The sequence below is a fragment of the Salmo salar genome, chromosome 09 (assembly GCF_965601325.2).
Source record: "Salmo salar chromosome 09, fSalSal1, whole genome shotgun sequence".
Lineage (NCBI taxonomy): Eukaryota > Metazoa > Chordata > Actinopteri > Salmoniformes > Salmonidae > Salmo > Salmo salar.
The window spans coordinates 81288687-81314028 of NC_138299.1; the positions used below are offsets into that span (position 1 = coordinate 81288687).

General features: G+C 43.4%; 2 protein-coding genes across 4 annotated transcripts; both read left to right on the forward strand.

Annotated features, from left to right (window-relative positions):
- The first annotated feature begins 4128 nt into the window (after nt 1-4128).
- Nucleotides 4129-7991, forward strand: LOC106611940 (heterogeneous nuclear ribonucleoprotein A/B). 2 transcript variants are annotated; one of them, XM_014212628.3, is made up of 9 exons: nt 4129-4260; nt 4676-4947; nt 5331-5499; nt 5649-5807; nt 5909-6040; nt 6290-6380; nt 6502-6675; nt 6769-6854; nt 7303-7991. In XM_014212628.3, the coding sequence occupies exons 2-8, from the start codon at nt 4697-4699 to the stop codon at nt 6837-6839; spliced, it is 1047 nt and encodes a 348-aa protein (XP_014068103.1). In that variant the 5' UTR covers nt 4129-4260; nt 4676-4696; the 3' UTR covers nt 6840-6854; nt 7303-7991. The 2 variants fall into 2 exon arrangements, with proteins under 2 accessions (XP_014068103.1, XP_014068104.1); XM_014212629.3 differs by lacking the exon at nt 6769-6854.
- A 7876-nt stretch (nt 7992-15867) lies between these two features.
- On the forward strand, nt 15868-25117 carry LOC106611938 (protein FAM53C). Of its 2 annotated transcripts, none has more exons than XM_014212624.3 (5): nt 15868-16182; nt 20108-20348; nt 20465-20525; nt 20650-21461; nt 23636-25117. In XM_014212624.3, the coding sequence occupies exons 2-5, from the start codon at nt 20268-20270 to the stop codon at nt 23870-23872; spliced, it is 1191 nt and encodes a 396-aa protein (XP_014068099.1). In that variant the 5' UTR covers nt 15868-16182; nt 20108-20267; the 3' UTR covers nt 23873-25117. The 2 variants fall into 2 exon arrangements, with proteins under 2 accessions (XP_014068099.1, XP_014068102.1); XM_014212627.3 differs by having other exon boundaries at nt 15968-16182; nt 20143-20348.
- Nucleotides 25118-25342: the final 225 nt, after the last annotated feature.

Here is a 25342-nt window from a genome sequence, read left to right on the forward strand (position 1 = left end):
ATTCGATGATAAATTAACAGGCAACGCATTGATTATATGCAACGCAGGACAAGCTGTTTGACCTAGTAATATCATCAACCATGCGTAGTTAACTAGTGATTATGTGAAGATTGATTGTTTTTTTATAAGATAAGTTTAATGCTAGCTAGCAACTTACCTTGGCTCCTTGCTGCACTCGCGTAACAGGTGGTCAGCCTGCCACGCAGTTTCTTCGTGGAATGCAATGTAATCGGCCATAATCGGCATCCAAAAATGCAGATTACCGATTGTTATGAAAACTTGAAATCGGCCCTAATTAATCGACCATGCCGATTAATCGGTCGACCTCTAGCCAGAACAGCTTCAATGCACCTTGGCATAGATTTTAGAAGTGTCTGTGTAACCGATGTGAAATGGCTAGTTAGTTAGCGGTGGTGCGCGCTAATAGCGTTTCAATCGGTGACGTCACTCGCTCTGAGACATGAAGTGGTTGTTCCCCTTGCGTTGCAAGGGCCGCGGCTTTTGTGGCGCGATGGGTAACGATGCTTCGTGGGTGTCAGTTGTTGATGTGTGCAAGGGTCCCTGGTTCGAGCCCAGGTTGGGGTGAAGAGAGGGACGGAACCTACACTGTTACATCTGGAACTCTATTGGAGAGATGCGACATCATTCTTTCACAAAAAAATCCATAATTTGGTGTTTCATTGATGGTGGTGAAAAACACTAGCTGTGTCAGGCACTGCTCCAGAATCTCCCATAGTTGGTTAATTGGGTTGATATCTGGTGCCTGAGACAGCCATGCAGGGGCGTAAATCCCGGGGGGGACGGGGTGGACACGACCCCCCCATCCTGGGAAAAATATGATTTGTCCCCCCCAATATATCACTGAAACATAACTATGTAATTTAAATAATATTAATAATACGCGATGAAAGCAATTGTGCTGATTATAGACACTTAATAGCGCGTTTTTAAGTTTCAAAACATTGCGACCCCCCCACCCTTTGCCTCACAATGGTTTGATCCACTGCCAGTTCCTTAGTTGGCAAGGTAACAGAGGGGTCGTATCCACTGTCTGAAAGGCACTCAATGAATGTAACTGACTTGAGGTTAATCCAGTCAATCGCACACACACACTAGCTGAATATGCAGAGCTAGCGTGCAAATATTAACTATTAAGCTAGCTTGTACCTATTCCATTTATGTGGCCTCGTCAAAGATGGAATCTTTGCTATCGTCAATTTATTCAAAGATCAGCATGCAGATGATGTAAGTTAGTGCTTCAAAGTCCCTGTGATAAGGTTAGTGATAAACTGAAGTCCAAACTGAACAGAACTACACTCTCTTCTACCATTGTCTTAAATATATTTAATGGTCTCGTTGCAAAAGCTAAATTGTCGCAAGGGAACTTTTATTTATTTATTTTATTTCACCTTTATTTAACTCGGGTAACACCACTGAAACGGAATTGGTCCTCGCTAGCTTTGCAAATTCAGCTATTGTTGGAAGCCAGCCAATATGAAACAAACTATTAAAATTACAAAAGGTTGCAGCATATGTTGTGTAAATGGTGAACTCATACAGCTGTCAACTCTTGTCATTTTAATCCGTTTCACATTTGCTAGCTACCTTTTAGATCGAAGCCCAAATAGAATGATAAAAGATAAGATGATAGAAGCCCATCTCCTACTGTAAATAACCTACACACTGTGTGTGTGTGTAGCCAGCCAACCAGGTAGAAAAATGGCAGAAAAATAAAAGACGGACATCAGAGTATTTTTCATTACACCAAAACGCAAAGTAAGAACCCTAGTAGCCTAATATCTCAAAGACTAGTTGATAAAATGTTCATAAGAAAGAAATTAAATTCTAATGGAAATGTTTCACAATGATGTCATTAGGCAGAGCAGGCAACAGATGGCACACAGACAGCAGAGTTGGGGACAGATATGCAGGGACAGACTGGCAGAGACAGGGAGTCTCAGGTAAGTTTGTTGAGTCTTTGTTTGGCAACATTATGAAAGGTTCTCAATTTTTTTTACTTGTAAAATAGGAACATAATTGGAAAATGCCATGGATACCCCCACTCTCAACTTAAACTGGTGACTGAACTAAGATTTGTTAAAGGCAATGGTATTGCGGTTGTGATTAGTTGTGTAGTTTTGGGTACCGGTAGTTAGGAGTACGGCAAACACCTTATTTCTTTGGTTCCTCAATATACATTTACCATATTACAATGTAGGCTATGTGTTACAGCACTACTTTTGGTGTCCCCCTCAGGATTTGCTCTTGAGAAAATTTCATGTAATTGTCCCCTCCAAAGTTGATATCAGATTTTCGCCCCTGCAGCCATGGCATGTGGTTTACATTGTTTTCATGCTCATCAAACCATTCAGTGACCACTTGTTCCCTGTGGATGGGAGCATGCCCATGGTAGGCAAAATAATGGCCTGCCCAACATTTTTATACATGACCCTAGGCATGATGGGATGTTAATTGCTTAATTAACTCAGGAACCACACCTGTGTGAAAGCACCAGCTCAAGTATTTCTGTTATTTTGGCAGTTACCTGTTGTAATTGCTATCACTGATTGCATTGCACAGTCTGTAAAGTGTTCATACAATACTGTCATAACATAGAGATTGGTTTATATTACTATTATAAACTGGGTGGTTCGAGCCCTGAATGCTGATTGGCTGACAGACGTGGTATATTTAAGCAATAAGGCTTGAGGGGGTGTGGTATATGGCCAATATACCAGGGCTAAGGACTGTTCTGGATACAGGCCTTAGCCGTGGTATATTGGCCATATACCACAAACCTCCGAGGTGCCTTATTGCTATTATAAACTGGTTACCAATGAAATTAGAGCAGTAGAGATAAATATTTTGTCATACCCGTGGTATACGGTTTGATATACCACAGCTGTCAGCCAATCAGCATTCAGGAGCTCGAACCAACCAGTTTATAATAGACCATATATGTCACAGGTATAACAAAACTTTATTTTTACTGCTCTAATTACGTTGATAACCAGTTTATAACAGTAATAAGGCACCTCTGGAATATGTGGTATATGGGCAATATACCACGGTTAATGTCTGTATATAGGCACTCCATGTTACGTCGTGCTTAAGAACAGCCCTTTGCCGTTGTATATTGGCCATATACCACACCCCCTCTGGCCTTATTGCTTACTTTTCTTTATATTATGTATCATATGGTCAAACTCAAAAGTTGAAAAAGGCTCTTCCAGTTGTGGAATTTAAGAAGCAACATGTGGCCTTTTCCAAATGCTGACAATTTGAAAAATATAAATGCAACATGTAAAGTGTTGGTCCCATGTTTCATGCGCTGAAGAAAAAGAATCCCAGACATTTTTCAAATGCACAAAAAGCTTATTTCTCTCAAATTTGTTTACATCCCTATTAGTGAGCATTTCTCCTTTGCCAAGATAATCCATCCAACTGACAGGTATGGCATATCAAGAAGCTGATTAAACAACATGATCATTACACAGGTGCACCTTGTACTGGGGACAATAAAAGGCCACTTTAAAATGTGCAGTTTTGTCACATAACACAATGCCACAGATGTCTCAAGTTTTGAGGGAGCGTGGACTTGAGATGCTGACTGCAGGAATGTCAACCAGAACTGTTCCCCGAGAATGTAATGTTAATTTCTCTAACATAAGCTGCCTCCAATGTCGTTTTAGAGAATTTGGCAGTGGGGGGGGGGGGGATCATTCTGATTGTCTGGGCCTGGGACCCCAGTGGGTGGGCCTCTGCCCTTCAAGGCCCACTCATGGCTGCACCCCTGCCCAGTCATGTGAAACCCATAGATCAGGGCCTACTGAATTTATTTTAATTCCCTTATTTCCGTATATGAACTGTAACTCAGAAAAAAATGTAGAAATTGTTCCGGTTATATTTTTATTCAGTATAGTTTTAAGGCTTGTTCCATCAAGAATAGTTAAAGGTTAAATACAAATAAATAAAAAAAGAATGTACCCATCGGAAAAGGTACTGAAAGTTCTAATGTGTAGTAGGCGTGTACACTTAATGTGAAAAATGAATTGAGGTATATAATTGGCCGTTGCCATGATTGGCAGCTTTGGGGATCAAATCAGAGGCACCCTAAATGAAAGGTCGTTTTTTTTTAACCGGTACTATAAAACCAACGACGGCTTGGCGTCGTATGGAAGAATCCATCTTGAAGAGCGTTGTCTGGTTGTTTTGTCACTAGGCCATTTGGAGAGGTTATTTTCAACTTATTTTATTTGTGTAAGTACCGTAACTGTTTTTTTTTAGTTTTTTTTTTTTAGATGTAAATGTAGTTGTACTATTTAAGTAGTAAAGCCTTAGGTCGTGCAGCATAGCATTACGTAACGGAGTGATGCTATGGTTCATGCTAGCGGTTTATCCGAGATACATTTTTTTATTTTATTTTGAAACATTACTTGCTGCTTTTTATTATTTTCAGAGGGTGTAAGAATTGTCACTTTGTTGCAACCGCATTCGACGAGTCGATTGCCGTACGTCGCTTGCATTCTGGCAACATGGCTTTCTGTAAATGTATGGGAGACAATCATGCCAGCCAAAATGGAGGGACTGTATGCATAGCATAATGGCGAAGCATGTACGGCGAGTGGGTTACATAATAACAGATAATTTTATAACAATGTTTCACTTTTTGCAGGATAAGGGATCCTAGTGCAACATGTCAGACACCGAGCAACAGTTTATGGAAACATCCGAAAACGGCCATGAAGGCGAGGAGGACTTTAACGGAGCCGAGCCCGCTGATGAGACCGAAGCCCTGAATGAAGGCGAGGCAGAGACCGAAGCCTGCGTAGAAGATAAAACTGCATTAGAGGGAGAAGGCAAAGGGGAGGGAGAAGATTCACAAAATGGTGCCTCGGAGGGGGAAGGCGGACAGATCAACGCCAGCAAAGGCGAGGAGGACGCGGGGTGAGCGTAGAAATGTATTCGAAATATTGTATTCGATCTCGGCGGAGCTCTAATGGATTGCATCGGTCCTTTGTTACGTCTGGCTTTGTTGGCGCCATGTGCGGTGGTAAGGGGGGATGGGCCTTTAGTCTCTATGGGATGGGCGAATTCAGCGTAAAAATAATACTCCCTCGCCCGTTTAAACAATCACGCCCAGCTAAAAGATACATAATCTGTTAATTATAACACATTGGTTTTGTTTCTGATCAGAATTGTTGGGCTTGCGTGGTTTTGGACCAGCTGTAGTAGGCCCAGCCTTCCTGCATCAGCGATATGTTCCGTAACACTTATAGAGCACTTGTGTTAATCAATCGCCATATTTAATGTGCTCTTTTCTTTGCTAGGAAAATGTTTGTTGGAGGACTTAGCTGGGACACGAGTAAGAAGGATCTTAAAGATTATTTCTCTAAATTCGGTGAAGTGACAGACTGCACCATAAAGATGGACCAGCAGACAGGCAGGTCAAGAGGTTTCGGCTTTATTCTCTTCAAAGAGGCAGCCGGTGTAGACAAGGTAAGAAATTACATTTCTGTTACTTGTATTTATGGGCTGCATATTTCATGCCAATGTGTTTCCATGTGAAGTCTTACAGCACTGCAACATCCCTGTGGTTATGCAACTATTTGTCCTTCATTCTCCTAGTTAAGCTTCCTCTTTTCTAGGTTCTCGAGCAGAAGGAACACAGACTAGATGGGCGACAGATTGACCCCAAGAAGGCCATGGCCATGAAGAAGGAGCCTGTAAAGAAAATCTTTGTCGGTGGCCTCAACCCAGACACAGAAAAGGAAGTTATCCAGGAGTACTTTGGAACTTTTGGAGAGGTATAGCATTCACATTTCTGATATTGGTTGTGTGGTAGCATTGACTTGGTTGTTTTAGTGCTGTGTTAACAGTAATTGGTTCATCTTCCCTTGACATGCAGATCGAGACGATTGAGCTTCCACAGGATCCAAAGACAGAAAAGAGAAGGGGCTTCGTGTTCATCACATATAAGGATGAAACTCCTGTCAAAAAAGTGCTAGAAAAGAAATTCCATAACGTCAGTGGGAGCAAGGTGAGAATGGAATGCAGTCAAATGCACTGCAGGGCCATGTGCACTGTCCCTTTTTGTTCACGTGTGATTGCGGACGTACGATGTTGCCCACTCGCTTTCAAATGGAGCCTTTGATTCGTGTAGAATGTTATTTTTGTTGTGGTTTCCTCAGGGAACATGTAACCCTCGCATTGAAGATCCATGCAGTGAGTGTGGCAAAGGTTTTTCCCCCATGGCTGACTTGCGTTTCCATGTTACGATCTGTTCCAGTGTGAGATTAAAATAGCCCAGCCCAAAGAGGTGTACCAGCAGCAGCAGTATGGTGGCCGTGGAGGTGGGGGACGAGGCAGGGGTCGTGGAGGTGAGTATTAACACCAAACATCTGGTGCTGATTTAACCTGGGAAAACTGTACGTCACAGTCCTAAGATCAGTTTGGGTTATACGACTGCATCTAGTTGCTGTATTGATTTGTTCTTCTCAGGTCAGGGCCAGAACTGGAACCAAGGTGGTGGTGGTGGATACAACAACTACTGGAACCAAGGCTACGGTAACCAGGGCTACGGCTATGGGGGACAGCAAGGCTACGGCGGATACGGAGGCTACGGCAACTACGACTACTCCGCTGGATACGGCTATGGGGGTGGCTACGACTACAGTAAGCGATAACCACCCCAAACACAAATGTGAGAAACTTTGTTGGTCCTTGTCGTACGGAAGACACTCAGTCTTTTTCTTTCTTGTCCTCCAGACCAGGGCAATGCAGGCTATGGGAAAACTCCAAGACGTGGAGGCCACCAGAGTAGCTACAAGCCATACTGATCACATGTAGTGCAGGTATGCATTTTTGCATCATCTATGGTGATATGACAATCTAACTGTAACCATTTGTGCCTTTGACTCAAATTTCTCCCATCTAGTCTGATCCCATTCAAACGTTTGTTAATGGGGGGGAGGGGGGTGGTGAGGGTCTGGAAATCTTTAATAATGGACTCATTCCATGTGCCAACCATTTTAAGATGCATCCCTACAAACACTACTTGATCAATAAGGGTTGAGGTGGTGGTTGCCCCAGCATAAGCATTAGGGCCTTTCTGATGGGGGTGCTGGGTATGGCAGCTAGGTGTCATGTCCCCTCTGATATGCTCCCCCTCTGGAGCAATGTTATTGTAATGTTAAAAAAAAAAACAATACTAGTTGATTAACATCATGGTGTCCATGTGTGTGATACTAAATGCCATTTGGTTATGCTCAGTAACTGTAAGCACCATGTTTCTCTCTTAAGGTCTAAAGTAAATAAGAAAAAAGAACCCCATGGTCCGGCCTCAGCGAACATGAGCTCTGGCTTTTCCTTTGGAGTTGGCAGAAATTTGGCCTCATGCCCCATATGTACAGATGAAGTGAGGAACTGGGGAAGCAAATGCCACTTCCACTTTTTATTTGATATTGTTTTGTGTCCATTTCCAGAGATGGAAGTGTTATTTTTACTGTACTTTTTGGTACCTTTTTGAATAATGTATTGTATGGTCGTATTTTACATGTCTGCTGGACTTACCAACAAACAGGAGCAGAGCTTTCGTAAGCTTTTCAAATAAACTTTTGTTGGTGTTTCTAGATTTGTAGTTTTTTCTTTTCCTCATGCTGAGTGTTTGATGCGAGTTGCATGGCTTCAGATGTGGGGTGAGGCGACGGGATTAAACTAATCAAAGGTTTCATTGTAAGCTTGTCTAGTGAATGTTTGCAGTTGGCTAGTAGACGATGACAACCAGCATTTTTTTTTTTTGGCTTTTAAGGAGTGTCCCCCCCCTCCCCATATTGTCTGCATTTTTTAAAGTGGCTTTACTAGTGTTACAAACAATACAATCCAACTGAGCGCAAGCCTGTTAATGTAAGAGGGCCTTCCCTCTCTCACTGGAAACTCATTCCTCTAGTGTCTTGGGCAAATTGGTAGTAATAAACTTTTGGTTTATATTACACGTGGATCCGTTTGTTATTATTCATAAACCTAATGTTAACTGATTTGTACTGTTAAATGGCTTGTCTTGGGTAAGGTTAAAATCGCTCTGTACGGATGCCTCTTTGGGATGCGGTGGCAGATACTTCGCTGGCAGAGGGAATCGGTCAATGGGGTGAAAGCCGTTCTACGTACATGTCGATTTACTTTCGGAGCTAGCTGAGCTTACCCCGCTATGGATCTGAAGTGTAACCACAGTATTTATGTTCTAGGTGGATAAGGTGATAACAGTAGTCCTCCGGTAAGTGTACTCCTACCCCATTTCTGCTTGTCATTAATAGTCCTTTGGTACTTGTGTATAAAGTCACTTGCCATGCAATGTTGCAATTATCAAGATCAGCTGGAAGTGTCCATTCCAAGTTGATGTCCATGATCTCTTTCCTACTGTATCAGTAGTACTTCATTGAGTTCTTAGTATGTGGTTGGGGGATAGTCTCTCTTTTCACAGGAGGTATAAATGTGAGCGTCACAAGGTATTTTAAATGTTTGTTCATTTCGTAGCAAAGTACATGGTGTTCTAGTAGAGAAATGCATTGCTTGTCATTGCTCTGTTTCTGTCACTCATGTGGAACCTAAAGTGGGCAGTAATTCCACATCATAAACCATGTGTTAGCTCTAGAGGGGTAATCACTTAGCTTTGTAGCCTTAATTGTGGTATGGATCCATGAGATTGGCTTTCTTGAGTATGTCTGCAGTCTGTCTTCCTCCATGATGGGTCCAGGTCTGGTGCTCTGCTTTATGAAATGGTTAGTGTTATCTGGGATCCATGGGATGTCCCAAAGATGCTGAATTGCAAGGACCTTTATGAAATCCAAATGTCTGAAATGCACTTTATCTACTTGACACTATCCACACTGCTACCTGACTGTGACCAAATCTTACTGTCTGATGTAATTAAATATTTCTACAGGGTTGTACAAACCTTAGATGTCTCCATTGTCAAGTTTTTGATGACTGTTCTTTGTCTTGGGGGGGGGGGGGAAAGAGTATTTGTCAACAGGTTCTGCCATACCTGCTTAAATGGAGTTGAATAAGTACTCATTTATTGTGTTGGCAGATAAAGGCATCAGGTAGGTGTAAGTTAGAAGCTTAGCAGATTCCTTCAGTTCTGACCACTGCAGTAGGTTAAGGGAACTAAGATTAGCTGTGGGACATTCCTATCGCCTGTGAGTAATAAATACTATGTATGCTTCATTCAGGGTTTGTGTTCCAATTGCCTGTGAGAATGGGGTGTATCCTGTCTACCACCAGCTTGGCGTCCTCCACACTGAAGCACATGGGAGGTTTAAACTTGACTTTTCTCCCAGGGGCTTTCTGTGCTGACACATGCTCCTCTTTCAGTCTGGAACAGGAGAGGATATTTCTGCTTGCACCTTTTTTTTTTTTTTTGATTAAAGGTAATGCTAAGATTTATTTGGTGAAGCTGAAGCACACATCCAGCCCCTTGGTGCTGTGACCATCTCCAAAACCACTGTTCAGCTAGTATCTCAGAATGCAAGGTTGGTTATATGTTGGTAGTCCGTGGTTACTAGAGACCATGGGTGTGTTCCCCTGCTCAGACGTTGCAATGGTTGTGTGCCAAGTCTTCAACTGTGCGTTCGAACACCAGATAGCTATAACGTGGTTGGCTGATATGTAAAATATCTATCCGGTTGTTGTACGATCTGGTATGCGTCAGCAGTGCCTGGGCCAAGGAACACAGCCATTACCTAAACATAATTCCGGCCGTATTTCTCCTGACGGACGTCATGTCTATAGCTGCGTCAGCAGGTCCAATAGGTGCCCTCCTACTTGTGAGGAGTTCCCACTCAGGTCCTCCTCAATCACGTCCACTGACACTGGGTTTCTGCCAAACTGCACAGTCACAGGAAAGCCACAAATCATGATTAGGGATGAGACTCCTAATTTGAGTTGCACATATCAAGGTTTATTGGTTGCATACACGGATGCAGTACAGTAAACCAACATTAACTTTTGTGCACTGTACACCTTTATAAGAATAATATATATATGGGCTCCCAAGTGGTGCAGCGGTCTAAGACACTGCGTCTCAGTGCTAGAGGTGTCACAGACCCTGGTTAGATTCCAGGCTGTATCACAACCGGCCGTGATTGGGAGTCCTATAGGGCGGCGCACAATTGGTCCAGGGTCGTTAGGGTTTGGCCAGGGTAGGTCATCATTGTAAATAAGAATTTGTTCTTAACTGACTTGTCTAGTTAAATAAAGGTAAACATTTTTTTAAATAGGTAGTAACAGCAAATACTAGTCTCTCACTGTGTGAAAGTACTCCACTCTGTTGGCTGTGAAGGCCCCAGCTATCTCCACTGTGGTTACCATACATGCCAGGGGATGCCCGTTACCCATCGCCTTGGCTATGGTTATTATGTCAGGGCAGAAGTCATCATCACCCTGAAGCTGGAAGACCCAAAAGTGACTCCCCACACGCCCAAAACCTGTCTTCACCTCGTCTGCCACAAACACTCCCCTTGCAGAGCACACGTATCTGTAGAGACCCCAACAAAGCAATAGCTTTTATTATACACAATGACCTTGATCCTAACTCGTGAGGATAATAGTGCACTGATATTGTATGCTCCGAGGCAGTACCTATTCCGTTAGTTTGGTTGAGTATCATTTGGGCAAGAAGATCACTGGGCAACGACTTAATGAAAAACGGTGAAACCTGTGGGTCAAGTCCATTTTGAGACGATATACTCATAGATTTAGAACAATACTAATAAGCATTGTTACACTGTTACTACACTGTCAGCATTACACACTGCTCTGTGTCCAAATTGAGACTTATCTGTTCTCCTTGTCCACGCACTATTGTATTTGCCGTACCTTGCGACCTCTTTGGTGCACCTGGTCTATCACGTCCTCCACGGTATCTGCATATGTCTGGGCTGGGTTGGTCGTCTCTACACACCTCCACGGTATCTGCATATGTCTGGGCTGGGTTGGTCGTCTCTACACACCTCCACGGTATCTGCATATGTCTGGGCTGGGTTGGTCATCTCTACACACCTCCACGGTATCTGCATATGTCTGGGCTGGGTTGGTCGTCTCTACACACCTCCACGGTATCTGCATATGTCTGGGCTGGGTTGGTCGTCTCTACACACCTCCACAGGTGTCTGCTACAGGGGCTTGTAAGAATGAAGTGGAGTGTAATGCCAGTATCAGCTTTTTATAGCACACTCACAAAAGAATAGAGGCATGCAATATGTATCCTCTTACACACCATGTAAAGCCACTCTTTCTGTTCTGTCAGTTTCCAGAACTTGTATGGACATATCGATAAGCGAAGTCAGGTGCCCGTGATATGGAGGAGGATGGGGAAAAAGAGGGAAGGAGTACATTTAGAGAGAGAGAATCTACTGAGACATGCATTTGAAAAGGTAGCAGAACAGTATGTGTTTAAAGTGTGATATTTGAGAAACCTTACTGGTCAACCACAATGACATCTTCATGTTGGGTGCACTGGTGGGCCAAGTGTAATGCTAGATCATTGGCCTCTGAACTGTTGGAGACATATATATATATACACTGCTCAAAAAAATAAAGGGAACACTTAAACAACACAATGTAACTCCAAGTCAATCACACTTCTGTGAAATCAAACTGTCCACTTAGGAAGCAACACTGATTGACAATAAATTTCACATGCTGTTGTGCAAATGGAATAGACAACAGGTGGAAATTATAGGCAATTAGCAAGACACCCCCAATAAAGGAGTGGTTCTGCAGGTGGGGACCACAGACCACTTCTCAGTTCCTATGCTTCCTGGCTGATGTTTTGGTCACTTTTGAATGCTGGCGGTGCTTTCACTCTAGTGGTAGCATGAGACGGAGTCTACAACCCACACAAGTGGCTCAGGTAGTGCAGCTCATCCAGGATGGCACATCAATGCAAGCTGTGGCAAGAAGGTTTGCTGTGTCTGTCAGCATAGTGTCCAGAGCATGGAGGCGCTACCAGGAGACAGGCCAGTACATCAGGAGACGTGGAGGAGGCCGTAGGAGGTCAACAACCCAGCAGCAGGACCGCTACCTCCGCCTTTGTGCAAGGAGGAGCAGGAGAAGCACTGCCAAAATGACCTCCAGCAGGCCACAAATGTGCATGTGTCTGCTCAAACGGTCAGAAACAGACTCCATGAGGGTGGTATGAGGGCCCGACGTCCACGGGTGGGGGTTGTGCTTATAGCCCAACACCGTGTAGGACGTTTGGCATTTGCCAGAGAACACCAAGATTGGCAAATTCGCCACTGGCGCCCTGTGCTCTTCACAGATGAAAGCAGGTTCACACTGAGCACGTGACAGACGTGACAGAGTCTGGAGACGCCGTGGAGAACGTTCTGCTGCCTGCAACATCCTCCAGCATGACTGGTTTGGCGGTGGGTCAGTCATGGTGTGGGGTGGCATTTCTTTGGGGGGCCGCACAGCCCTCCATGTGCTCGCCAGAGGTAGCCTGACTGCCATTAGGTACCGAGATGAGATCCTCAGACCCCTTGTGAGACCATATGCTGGTGCGGTTGGCCCTGGGTTCCTCCTAATGCAAGACAATGCTAGACCTCATGTGGCTGGAGTGTGTCAGCAGTTCCTGCAAGAGGAAGGCATTGATGCTATGGACTGGCCCGCCCGTTCCCCAGACCTGAATCCAATTGAGCACATCTGGGACATCATGTCTCGCTCCATCCACCAACGCCACGTTGCACCACAGACTGTCCAGGAGTTGGCGGATGCTTTAGTCCAGGTCTGGGAGATCCCTCAGGAGACCATCGCCATCTCATTAGGAGCATGCCCAGGCGTTGTAGGGAGGTCATACAGGCACGTGGAGGCCACACACACTACTGAGCCTCATTTTGACTTGTTTTAAGGACATTACATCAAAGTTGGATCAGCCTGTAGTGTGGTTTTCCATGTTAATTTTGAGTGTGACTCCAAATCCAGACCTCCATGGGTTGATCAATTGGATTTCCATTGATTATTTGTGTGATTTTGTTGTCAGCACATTCAACTAAGTAAAGAAAATAGTATTTAATAAGATTAATTATTTCATTCAGATCTAGGATGTGTTGTTTAAGTGTTCCCTTTATTTTTTTGAGCAGCACACACACACACACACTGGCAAGAACAAGTGTGTGAACCCTTTGGAATTACCTGGATTTCTGCATAAATTGGTCCTCAAATTTGATCTGATCTTCATCAAAGTCACGACAATAGACAAACAGTTTGCTTAAACTAATAGCACAAACAATTATACATTTTCATGTCTTTATTGAACACACCGTTTAAACATTCACAGTGTAGGGTGGAAAAAGTATGTGAACCCTTGGATTTAATAATTGGTTGACCCTCTTTTGGCAGCAATAACCTCAACCAAACGTCTGTAGATGCGGATTAGACCTGCACAACGGTTAGGAGGAATTTTGGACCATTCATCTTTACAAAACTGTTTCAGTTCAGCAGTATTGTTAGGATGTCTGGTGTGAACCGCTTGAGGTCATGCCACAGCATTTAATTATTATTTTTTTTTTAATCAGGTTGAGGTCAGGACTCTGACTGGGCCACTCCAGAAGGTGTATTTTCTTCTGTGGAAGCCATTCTGTTGATTTACTTCTGTGTTTTGGGTCGTTGTCCTGTTGCATCACCCAACTTCTGTTTAGCTTTAATTGGCGGACAGATAGCCTTACATTCTCCTGCAAAATGTCTGGTTAAACTTGGGAATTTATTTTTCCGTTGACGATAGCAAGCTGTCCAGGCCCTGGGGCTGCAGTTGGGATGAGGTTTTGATGTTGGTGTACTATGCCTTTCTTTCTCCACTCATAGGTTTCTGTGTTCCTTCCAAACAACTCAACTGTAGTTTCATCTGTCCACAGAATATTTAGCCAGTAGCGCTGTGGAACATCCAGGTGCACTTTTAAAAACTTCAGATGTGCAGCAGTGGGGTTTTTTGGACAGCAGTGGCTTCTTCCGTGGTGTCCTCCCATGAACACTATTCTTGTTTAGTGTTTCACGTACCGTAGACTCATCAACAGAGATGTTAGCACGTTCCAGAGATTTCTGTAAGTCTTTAGCTGACACTCTAGGATTCTTCTTAACCTCATTGAGCATTCTGCGCTGTGCTCTTGCAGTCGTCTTTGCAGGACGGCCACTCCTAGGCAGAGTAGCAACAGTGCTGAACTTTCTCCAGTCACAGACAATTTGTCTTACCGTGGACTGATGTAGATCAAGGCTTTTAGAGATACTTGTGTAACCCTTTCCAGCTTTATGCAAGTCAACAATTCCTAATCTTAGGTCTCTTTTGTTTGAGGCATGATTCACATCAGGCAATGATTCTTGTGAATAGCAAACTGAAATTTTGTGAGTGTTTTTTTTTTTATAGGGCAGGGCAGCTCTAACCAACATCTCCAATCTCGTCTCATTGACTGGACTCCAGCTTAGCTGACTCCTGACTCCAATTAGCTTTTGGAAAAGTAATTAGCCTAAGAGTTCACATACTTTTTCCAACCTACACTGTGAATGTTTAAATGATGTATTCAATATAGACAAGAAAAATACAATCATTTGTGTGTTATAAGTTTAAGCACACTGTGTTTGTCTATTGTTGTGACTAAGATGAAGATCAGATCAAATTGTATGACTAATTTATGCAGAAATCCAGGTAATTCCAAAGGGTTCACATTTTTTCTTGCCACTGTTCCTATATCTTATGCAGAGGTCATTGGGGTTATGTTGCAGGAGGACTTCAGGTTGTGGTCTTATCCTGAGTTGACAAAATAGAAAACACACAGCTTTTCGGGCAGAGTGGCAGCGAGGCGGTCGGCATTCTGTACTATAATGTCGTGCAGGAAGCGTGAATTGGCTTTCAGGTGCTCCATCTGCACCGTGGCTACTTGTGATGCTGGGATGACAGTGACCCCACTATATGTGCAACAACGATCCATCGTTGTCAACATGTCGTGACATACACTTACCACTAGGAGGCACTGTTGTGTTGATTATGTTGTACTGTAACGTTCAAAGGGCTTTGGATTGTGTCCTTTGCCGCTGTGCTGTCACAAAATACACCGAATACAACAGAATACTTATCAAATATGCCAATAAGATGCATTAAAAGAACGTCACCGATAGATTTGTCTCTTAGCGTGCTGAACGTTGCTGATACAGTCCAAATACTACTTGGCATTCTCGTCATACAAATACTGTCCTCTGACTCTAAGAATCTGCAAGACTACCTAGGAAAGACATAATGCACCAATTTACATTTCAATGTATTCATACTAGAGCGGCCCTGGTACAAGCGTCAAGGGTTGATCTTCTTCAAGTCATGCAGTTACATACCCAATCAGTTTATTTTGCGTTGCAAGAGGCTCTTCTTTACTGAATGTTTCCAAAGCCACTCTTCACTGCTTTTCGCTTACTTTATACTAAGTTAAATGGAACTACAGACTCGAGTTGTATTTTCCGCTATTGGCATTACGTCCATGTGCATTTTCAACTACGCATGCGTCAGTCTGTTTGTAGGCATTACTTATGGAGTATTTTCAAGAAACGAAATGTTTGTCTTTTGGTATAAGGGGAATCTAGAATTTTAGTTATTTCCCATGCAAATACTGGAATAATGCTATTGTTATCATAGTTCATAGCACCCTTATCATCACAACAACAACAAAAATCTTCTAAACTACGCTACCCAGAGTTCAAAACATGTTTTTGTAGTGCTGGGATCTCCCGGGCACACGCTGTAGTATTGGTAAAATACACGTTGCTGGCATATTATCACTGAAAAATGCATGTACTCAATGTTTTGATCTTAATTTTTTTCTTAAGAAAACATTTTTGTCTTGTTTTCCAGAACATCGCCCTCGCCTCCCGGAGGGTTATACCAAAGATATATGTGCTTATACGCTAGGTACTTTCAAAAGCAGAACGTTTCTCAAGTTGAAGATGTATTTTTTTTTTTTTGAGAAGATATAGAGTTAATTCATAGATGGATTGCGATACAAAATATTTGGTGTAATAAAAATACACGCATTTAGACGTTTCAACCACCCCTTTTTACTGGTTTCTTCCTATGGCTATATATTCGGTGCAATGCCTTATTCTGTCCGGTGCTGCTCTCGGTTGCTAAGGAGACGTGGTTGGCAGGTAAATTCGTCTTCATCATCGAGCTAGCTCGTTTTCAAAGCACAATCTGGGTTTGCTGCCAATAATTAACATAATTGTATTATATTGTTAGGTAAATGGCTTCAGGTACTTTGACAATTAAATATGTAAGCATGATATCATCGTTAGAAAGCTAGCAAACAGCTGAATGATAAACTGTATCCCATCTAGACAAACCCTTATGTCAGAATTGACCAGAATTGACTATTCGTAGCAGGTTAGGATAATTAATCTAACCGGTTTGGAGAATTGGGTTAAACTTAGGAGAGGGCTTAGGGTTAACTAAAATAAACCTTTGACGTCAATTTGACTAACTTGCACATCTAGCAGTAACCGTGAAGGACGGTCACTTCCACGGGCTGCTGCTTGTTCATGCTAGCTAGAGTTAGCTTGCTCGCTTAGCTACTGTTACCTGGATAGCTAGCTAGACATGCTTGTGGTGATACCAGTGACTGTATATGAAAGGTGTAAGCCAACACGGACAGCCTAGCTAGCTAACGTTAGTTTGTCACAGCTTTCAACCTGTGACGTTAATCATTGTCAGATGCCTTTTGCAGCAAGCATTAGTTGCTAGCGATGTATTTGGGGTAATGATGACCAACTTAACTAATTTGCTTGGAAGTTGCTTGTAAACTAGCTAACTCACCATATTGCTACTAATTATTCATAGCAAGCAACAATCCAATGTCATCACATTTGTTGTAGCTTTGGCTTGCCTAGTAGCCAGCTGACATTTACATTAGTAACCAACGTTAACTATAATCTAGCTAGATCAGAATATTGAGCACTGAGCTAACGTTACTGGAAGTCTCCGGTAAGAGTCGGTTTACCAAGCACTCTTATTTTTGATTTGAGACTTTCTTTTCTTTGATAACATCCCAATACAGTTGCCTGCTAGCTGGGTTGCCAGAACTTGATAGTGTTTTTAAACAGTAACGTTATATTAGTTAACTAAACTCTAAAGTTTAGTCAGTGAGTGGAACACGTGCCATTTAAACCGAACTTTGTAAATCGATTAAATGTCCACACACGTTTTAGTCAATGGCATTTGTAACTGCTTGGCAGGTTTGAAATCTCTTTTTTTTTATTTGTGATGGTTCACCTACAAACAAAGTCAGTTCTGTGAGATGACTAGTCTGCGTTTAGAGCATTTTATTGTGGGTAGCACTATCTTGCCACATAGCCCTAAGCACTTAAAGCAACAGTAACTCCCCATAGTTCCCAAAACCAGGAAGAGACCTTGCCCTTAGTCATCTACACTGAACAAAAATCTAAACTGCAACATTTAGTGTTGGTTTCATGAGCTGAAATAAATTATCCCTGAATTTTCATACGCACAAAGAACATATTTTTCTCCAATTTTGTGTACAAATCCCTGGGCATTTCTCCTTTTGCCAAGATAATCATCCACCTGACAGGTGTCATCAAGAAGCTGATTAAACAGCATGATAATTACAGGTTTACCTTGTACTGGGGAAATAAAAGGCCACTTTAAAATGTGCAGGTTTATTACACCACACAATGCCACGGATGTCTCAAGTTGAGTGAGTGCGCAATTGACATGCTGATGGCGCTGACCGACATGGCAGCTCAGCTTCTAGCTCCTAAGCAACTTTGCTTGTTAGATACTACTGCACCGTTGGAGCTAGTAACACAAGCATTTCACTACACCCACAATAACATCTGCTAAATATGTGTATGTGACCAATAACATTTGATTTTGACTGCAGGAATTTCCAGAGTTCTTGCCCGATTAATATTATATATACTTTCCCAGAATGTCTGTTAGACTTTATGTAGTAGGGTGTATATCGTCAGGATACGAGACTTTTGTAACAGGACATGCATGCTCAACAATACATTATGCATCATAATGAATTTCTGCTTTGCCACAATAAACATCAATAGGAGTTGGATGAAACAAAGTCAAACAAATACCTATATGCGGTAGATGACAAATCGTAACAATGTAATCATTATCAAAACAATTCGAACTCGTGATATAATACATTGTAACGCCAAGTTTTCCTTGCCAGAGATTTTAATGTTAATTTCATTATCATAAGCAGCCTCCGTCGTTTTAGAGAATTTGGCAGTAGGTCCAACCGGCCTTGTGTATGGCATTGTGCGGGGGCGAGCTGTTTTCTGATGTGAGCAGAGTGCCCCGTGGTGGTGGGGTTATGGTATGGGCAGGCATAAGCTATGGACGACGAACACAATTACACTTTATTGATGGCTATTTGAATGCACGGAGATACCGTGACGTGATCCTCAGGCCCATTGCTGTGCCATTCATCCGGCTACTTCACCTCATGTTTCGGCATGATAGTGCACGGCCCCATGTCGCAAAGATCTGTACATAATTCCCTGAAACTGAAAATGTCACTTCCATGGCCTGCATACTCACCATACATGTCACCCGTTGAGCATGTTTGGGATGCTCTGGATTGACATGTATGACCGCATGTTCCAGTTCCCGCCAATATCCAGCAATGTCGCACAGCCATCGAATAGGAGTGGGACCGCATTCCACAGGCCACAATCAACAACCTGATCAACTCTATGTGCTGCACGAGGCAAATGGTGTGCACACGAGATACTGACTGGTTTTCTGATCCACGCCCCTAATTTTGTTGTTGTGACCAATGGATGCAAATCTGTATTCCCAGCTGTGAAATCCATAGATTAGGGTGTCAATTAATTTCATTTGACATATTTCCTTATATGAACGGACTCAGTAAAATCTTTGAAATGGTTGCATGTTGTGTTTCTATATATTTTTTTCGGTATACATTGAGATGACTACATTGGAAAACAGAAGCTGTTAATCAAGTGCTAGTTTTATAGATGCCCTTCGATTTTGGTTTCATTGTGATCTAGATTTACAGAACAGTTCAAAGGTTGGAATGACTTGTCAAGCATGTATCTGGACCGGTCTTATTTGGTGTGGGACTGTATAGGCCTTAGCAGAGTCAGTTTGTCCCCATAGGGTGTGTCTCTAGTTACTGTTACATCTGTTTAAAAGCTGACCGACTCTGGTATTTGCGTGCAAAAAAAATGCATGGTGTGGAATGTGTTAGTGAACTCCATGAACTGGCACCTTGTTTAACTCTGGTGCTTTGCTCCTTGTGTGCATATTGTTTGTTCTGTTTTCTGGTAATTTTAAGCGTCTTCTCGTCCTGTTGTCCACTTTCTCTTCCCCCTTTTTGTGTCTCTCACAGTGCAGGCATAGTGTGCCTTTGGCCCCACTCCCTCTCCATTTCCCACACTTCCTCCCCCTCTTTTCCACATTCTCCCTCCCCATTCCATTCTCCTCATAGCACTCTACAGTGGCACACTCTTATCACTCATTGTTGAAATGAACTCACTGAACTATAATGTTCTGTAGTAGGCTATTCTCCCAAAACTCTCCATCTGTGTTTGAATAATTTCCATCTCTGAGGCAGCAGATGGTTGGCTAGTCAGTTTCCTAGCCTGTGATATTGCCCAGCTCTGTTATCTGGGAGGTCTGCAGAACACACTCATTAGGCGTTCACTCTAACTCCTTCTTGGGGATTTCTCATCTCACCAAAACTGTGTAAACAGAGCTGCATGTTTTTACAGTGACCTGTGCCGATGAGTTTCGCAACCTCATTATTTGACCTCTTTTCAGAGGACTAAGTTAATAAGTAGACTAAGTAATGCCACAATGATTTATATTAGGTTTAAACACACTTTCCTGTGAGGACCCAAAGCACAGCCAAGAGATTAGAAGATGGGCAATAAATTGGGAAATCCTTTGGCTTGTTTTTCTGGGGAAATTGACTCATGCTCCAAATAATTCTCTATCTGATGCTATGGTTTTCCTGGTAAAATGAGTCGTGTGAAAAAGTGCGTTTACTACTCATTATTAAATGCTGTCCTTCAGTTGAGGTGAACAAGATGATTATGATCGTGTCTCAGTGAGGTTGGAAGGGTCTGTCTGGCCGGTTGAGGTGCGGAGGGGACGCCACATACCTCTCCAGGAGTCTGACGGCCTGACAAACACCCTTTCCTCCTCCCTTCCTCCTTGGCCTCCGCGAGCCGCCATGGTGACGCTCATCACAGAGCAACTCCGCAAACAGAATCTGGAGGAGCCCCCTTACCACAGGGCTTACTCTCTCAATGTGGTAAGCATGCCATGTGACACACAAGTTGTTGTATAGCACTTCTTCCATAAGGAATTACCTTTGCCATAATGGTTGCCTTAGTCATTTTAAATCCCCTCTTCATTGCTGTGTTTCAGTCATTGCCTGAAGTGGGTTCCAGCCCCACTGTGTGTTGGAGCGGGTATGGGTTGACTCCAGGTAAGGATCCATTTAATTCCTGAAGCTTTTTTTAATTTAAGGGCCTCATTCAAAGATCAGGTTCAATCATTAACTGGGGGAAGGGCCTACCTTGATTCCCAACTTTGGTTTATTTCACTTCCAGAGAGCAGTTGGTCTATGTTCCCATCCTCCAAGACCCACCTGCAGGATGCCTCCTCTGTCCTGTCCTCCCTGGACCCACTGGGAACACCTTTCCCTCTCCCCAGCACCTCTGTGAAAGACATGTCCCTGCAGAGAGCTCCTCCGCCGCCGCCTCCTCCCAAACGCCACTGTCGCTCCCTGTCTGTTCCTGAGGACCTGTCCCACTGCCGCAGCCCCTGGCGCCCCAGTGCCTCCAAGATATGGACCCCAGTCAAGCGCCGCTGCCACAGTGGAGGGGGTGTGGCCTGCATGGGTGCTGGCTCCTTGGTGGGTTCCGTACCCCTCCGAGGCCCCAGCTCCTCCCTCACCTCCTCTCTACACTCCTCCTCCAGCCCCACCTTCTTCAGCCTGGCCATGTCCCCTGACTCCCCTCTCCCCTGGGGCTGTCCCTGGGACAATAATGATCTGCCCAGGGGGGGCTGCACTGGCTTCTTCCCTGCCCCCTCATCCTGCTCCTCCTCCCCCGCCTCGCTGGGTTCCTGTCGGCCCTTGCTGCAACGCCGCTTCTCCCTGTCCCCTGTGCACATCCTGCCAGTCCGGCCCTCCCCCTCTCCTGGTCTAGTCCCACGCTACCCTTCGATGGAGCCCCCGGCCCCCTTTCCCTCCTCAGCCTGCAGTTCCCCGTCATCCTCGAGGCGCGACCTACCCCCCTGTCTCCCACGCTGCCACTCTCAGCCCTGTGACCTGCGTAAGCCCGGCCTGAAGAGACGCCATGACCCGGACACCCTGCCCTACTACGTCAGGCCTGGCCTGGACTTCAGCAAGATGACTCCGGTGAGCTTGATGAGATGTACAACAAAGGCCTATTCAGAAATGGAGTGGATCCAAAACAACACAAAATGCATAATTTTGGTAGAAACTGCTCATAGTTGTCCTTGAGGCAGAGAGAACTTTTGTCATTTGCTTGAGAGTAGCAGGGGGCCTAAAGCAGCCCCTCAGCTCTCCTGCTTCTCTCCCCACAGACCAGAGTGTTTGTGGGGAACTTGGGCTCATTAGCCAGGAGAAGTGGGGCCACTGGTTCTCTTACTCCCCCTCCTCCACCTCCCCTCATGAGCCAGAACTACTGCACTCACATTCCTGTCCCAGCCAGACCGGACTAGTCTGGATTTGGGTTCAGGGTGTGGCATTGTCGGTACTGTGCTGCCTGGCCATGGAACCTCATTGCCCTGACCATCCGTGTGTGTATTTTTGGGCTGACCCTTGCATTCCTGTGTGTCCAATCGTTGATATATGCCTGATCTCATCCACCAGCCGGCTCTGTCGAACCGTCTGGTTTCAACAGCGCCACAGAAAGGGACTTGAATGAAGTCTATGGCAGGAGTGGACGAAACAACCCATTTGAATGAGCTAAGGTCTCAGTCCACCATCTAGCGTAACCCTTTAGAACCTCCCCTTACATAGTGGACTTGGACGCGCAAGTGATTTAAACAAAGAAGTGAGTTTGTAAAATCTGAAAGTACACATCTTAGTAGTTTTCGTATACAAACTTTATATACCCGAATTACAAATCAATTGGCCTTTGCAAAAATATGGTCAATGTGATGGAAAATTTTTCTTTTGATTTGGTGATTTTTCAAAATTTTTCAGTCTTATCTCTAATACAGCTGTAGCAGGGTCCTTCCCTTGCCTGACTTTATTTGAAGCCACGCTCCTTTCAAGTCCCACTTTGTCGCAGTGTTACCAGGTTCTCTATATGCGGTAGCAATTGAGCCTGGGGGACGAGGTTAATGTGTCAATGCCCAACGTCTTGCCACTATGGACATCCACCACCCCAGCCATGTATATTTAACCACTGCTACGGACTTCCTGCTCTGGGGAGTGATGTCATCACTTTTTCGCACTGGCGTATTTATTTATTTTTTCTTCTCATTCCTGGTTGGTTTGTTTGCCCTTCTGGGGGTGTGACTGAAGCTGCTGGGTCTGCAGCTAGCTGGCGGTGTCTCCTTGTGTCATGTTTTAAGATGGTGGGTTGTGATTTATGAAATGGTTGCCTTTCTAGTGTAACAAGACCAAGGGAGAGCTCAGAGTTGGCTCTGACTGGTGTCTCGGAGCAGGATGAATGGGGGGCTCGTGGCCAGTACATGTACAGATACATTTACGTATGCTTTGCATAGACCGGTCTCATTTCTAAGGTGGATATTCTCACCACGGCTTGACAATAAAATAAATATGATAAAAAAATTCCCTTTGGACAAGTAGGACTTTAAAAAAATATATATAAGTTTTTAATTCTGTAACACCATTTTTACATTGTATGATGCAAGGAACCGCTTTATAAAATACTTTTTTGTTTGTTTTTGTCTACGGTTCAAAACCAACCAACCACTGCCAATTTAAAAAAGCGATGAGGCTGATGTAACTGATCAGACTGTTTTTAGTGTAACTTTTTTCCCATTGTATTATAAGCTCAACAATGTGCACATGGTTGTAGGCTTTTTGTCAATGTTCCAAAATGCAATTAGCGGGAAAACACTTCTCAAAGCACATCACATGCAAAAACGGTTTTATGTGACGGGACTGAAAATAATAATTCGGAATTAAGGGGAGCTCTAAAGCTGCATTAACTAGCATAGGTTACTAATATGGCTAGGATTATGCCTTTGGCTGCTGGACAATAAAATGTTGATTTGAAAACCAATAGAATTTGGAGGACAAGCATTACACTCATGGTGTTTTGAATAACCACAAACATACTAGAAGCTTTTGGCAAGTTCCTTAATTAGTAAGGCTCAATATTACTATTATTGTATTGTAAGAACAACTTTGACAAGCTCACTATTTAGAGAGTATGGCTAGTTGAGTTGCAGAAGGCCCTCCTGAAATACTTGCACACATCTGCCTTCATGGGTGTTATCTTATTAGATTCAGCTGAAGCTGAGTTGTGTGGATAAACTTGTTTTTCTGGGAAATGCTGAAGATATTGTGTTTTCTTTCTGTTCTGTGTGTAGATTCGCAGTGGGGAGCCCCTGGTGTGTGGAGCGGCTGTCTATAGGGGGCTAGAGCCTGTTCCAGGGGACTTCAGAGGAGCCTTCTCCCCTGCAGACCTGGGAAGAACCAGCATTGGACCGCTGAGTGAAAGTGAGGAAGAGGAAAACATAAATATGGGTTCGCAAGAGGCCGGGCAGCAGAGTGTGTTTGAGAGAGACTGCACAGAACTGGACTTGAACCTCATTGAGGAGAATTGAAAGTTTCTTGGTGTTCCGTGTGTGATTGACAGCATTCATCATATTCACATTACACCCCGGCCGAGCCCACGGGAACCTTCTGCCTTCAAAGGGGCCACATTAGGGGCCCTTCATATCACTGGCTGACTATAGATTAATAAGGATCAATTTTACCATTAGTGTAATGCTAGAGCAACTTTGACAAGCTCACAATATAAAGAATTTCAGGACAACGATGTTGTTCTGCCTGTCATACTCTGTGGGTAAATGTGTATACCCAGAAACACAATGGAGATGGCTAAGACATAATGATTTTTGAATGTACATACTGTAATAGCCGCTTTCTAATAATCCGGGTAGTAACGCGCTACCACTACTACAATTATAAAAATGATAATGCAGTTTGCTTGCGATGGACACTCCTGTCGGCAGGATACATTCCCGAACTTATGGTCAGTTGAGTTGCCGAAGGCCCTCTGAAAATCCTTCACACATCGTCTTTCATGGGTGTAGGCCGAACGCTCTCTGACATGTTTGATTTGGCCCAGTGGAATACCCACACACCTGTAAAGGGAATCAAGGAGGGACCCATGTGCTTTCCTCATAGCTGGCAAATGTATATTTTGCTGCTTCTGTTTCCCTTACTACTTAAACAATGCATTAATTTGTTCTCTACCATTGGCTGAATTAAATATTGTACATTAATCATGTACAAAGCAGGTGTTTCTGCTTTAATGGTTTTTGTTCATAACATCCAGATGTTTTCTTCTTGGTCTCCCATAGAAATGGAGCCTATATAGTCTGTCCATTCTGATTCAGTTCCACACTAATGAACAGATCACACTTGCACTGTAATAGGATTTGAATAATTGACTCGACACTGCAGTTGGATCCTTTAGGGCACAATGTAATGTACTGTATAGCGGTCACCTGTGGAAACAATTTTGTGTGAGTGGATGACTGTGTTTAGACAGGCAGCTCAATTCTGATTTTTATTTTTTCAAATAGTTTTTGACCAATCAGATATTTTCGCGTCAATCTTTTTCAGAGCTGATCTGATTGGTCAAAATACCAATTAGTGAAAAAAATATCAGAATTTTGCTGCCTGTCCAAACGCAGCATTAGCGTGTGAGAAGAAACCAGTAGAGATGCAGAGGATTGGTGGCCTTTCGAGAGATTATTTTTATTGTATGTTTTCAGATGGAAATGTCTATTTACACTTTGTGTACAAATAAAGTTTATTAGAATAATTTTGCAAAAAAATCACCTTTGTCTGGTTTCTTTCAATCAGCAATGTTTTTAAGATGGTGTGTATTTGCATATTTATAGGCGTCAAATGGGATCACCTAGGAAGACCGGTTTCTTTATGTAGCATGTTTGAGTCGAAGATTGTCAACATGAAAACATCCACCTGAGAATGGTGCATCAGTGTACTAGTCTAAACTCAAGTAAATTCTTGAAACATGCATAGGGCACATGATTGACTATAGT